This window comes from Merops nubicus, unplaced genomic scaffold, assembly GCF_000691845.1.
Source record: "Merops nubicus isolate BGI_N331 unplaced genomic scaffold, ASM69184v1 scaffold37730, whole genome shotgun sequence".
NCBI classification, from domain to species: Eukaryota; Metazoa; Chordata; class Aves; order Coraciiformes; family Meropidae; genus Merops; species Merops nubicus.
Window position 1 is genome coordinate 4,196 of NW_008584202.1, and position 1,528 is coordinate 5,723.

General features: G+C 58.7%; 1 protein-coding gene across 1 annotated transcript in view; it reads left to right on the forward strand.

Annotated features, from left to right (window-relative positions):
* Positions 1–1,466, forward strand: part of FANCG (Fanconi anemia, complementation group G) — a gene marked incomplete at both ends in the record, with an annotated part of 5,140 nt that extends 3,674 nt beyond the window's left edge. Inside the window, 4 exons of the mRNA XM_008943421.1 lie at positions 1–11; positions 137–192; positions 363–500; positions 1,334–1,466. The exon at positions 1–11 is cut by the window's left edge and continues 315 nt beyond it. Of these exons, the coding sequence (XP_008941669.1) occupies positions 1–11; positions 137–192; positions 363–500; positions 1,334–1,466 (338 nt within the window). The remainder of the gene's footprint in view (positions 12–136; positions 193–362; positions 501–1,333) is intronic.
* Between the last annotated feature and the right edge of the window lie 62 nt (positions 1,467–1,528).

The window sequence follows — 1,528 nt, forward strand, 5'->3', positions numbered from 1 at the left end:
TGGTGGCAGAGGCCTCCCCAGCACCCAGCGGTGGCTGGTGGTGGCCAGAGCAGGGTGCAGGGGCTGGCCTGGCAACTTACAGCTCGATTCCCAGCCCAGGAGCGATACCAGAGCTCCTCTGTCCTCCCACCTGCAGGTGCCTCAGCAATCTCTTGCAAGTCCAGCTTTGTGGGTTTGGCGTTGAACCAGCAGGTAGGACAGCGCCCAGCTGGGACCTGTGTGGGGCCTGGCTGGGTTGGGATCTGTGTGCTTGGTACAGGGTGGGTACAGGAGCTGCCTGTTAACCTGGCTCAGCCTGCTGGAACAAGGGAGGGAATGTCTGGAGATTGCTGTCTCCAGGCGCATGCATCTTTCTGTGCCAGAGAATGTCCTGCCAGAAGTGGAGGTGCTCCAGAAAATCAGGTTGCTTGCTCTCATCGGGCGAGGTATGCAGTTCCTGGAGCTGGGGAAGCACAAGAAAGCCTTGCTGGATTTCCAGCATGGTTTGCAGGTCTCGCCAGGTAGGAAGCTCATTTTGGTAAGCAACAGGGGGGATTCCTACAAATTTGTCCTGAGCTTCTTTGCTGTCTTCAGCGGGAAGGTCCGATGTCTTATACCACATTTACTCGAATGTCAAGGACTACAGTAGGGCTACTGGCAGTGTTACACAGATGCTTCTCTGGGGCCTGGTCAGCTCATGGCCCTGGAGAAGCAGCCCAAGAGGAGTGTATCAAAACCCTTCCCAAAACCTCTGCCCAGATAGCCTGGAAATGTATCTTCTTCCTGCCTGAATGCCACCTGGTACAGCCAGACTTCTCTCAGACAGGCTCTGCTTTCCCAGAACAGGGGAGCTGGAGTCTTGCTTCATCCTCAGGAGCAGCATGTCCACACCTGGCAGTACAGAGGCTGAGCCTCTGGCTGAGCCAGGGGAGAGGGCAGTGGAGTGAGGAGCTGTGTGTGTCCTGAGCACATCAGAGGCATGACTGGTGCTGCTACCAGGGGTGACCTCCCCCATCAGCAGCACTAGAATGCTGCAGGGGCATGAGCTTCACCGGGATCTGCCAAACCTGCTGGTCCCAGTCTTGACTAAGGCTGCCTCTGAGGGTGCAGACTGGCCTGCAAGGGGAACCCCAAGCTGTGTCCAGACAGAGGTGTGTCTGTCTGTGCCACAAGGCTGATGCCATCTGCCTTGGCTGAGGGTGGGAGCCTGTGACACCCATTACACCATCTCCATGCTGGCCTTCCTCCCTTGTCTGGCTTCTCACCTGCTCTAGCAACACTCTGCGACTCACAGCACTGGCTGGGGACCTGCTCCTCCCCTGCGCGGGGCTGAATCCCTCCTCGTGCCTCGCAGGTGACCCAGCCGCTGCCTGCTACCTGGTGCAGGCCTTGTGGGAACTGAACCGAAAGCAGGAGGCGGCCGCTCACTGGCAGAAGTTCTTGAGGAGCTCCCCTGGGAAGGAGGGGCAGGAGGAAGGGCAGGGAAGGTGCGTAGCCGGATGGGACGGGTGTGATCTCAGCGGGCAGCAGCTCTTGTGTGCCTGAGAGG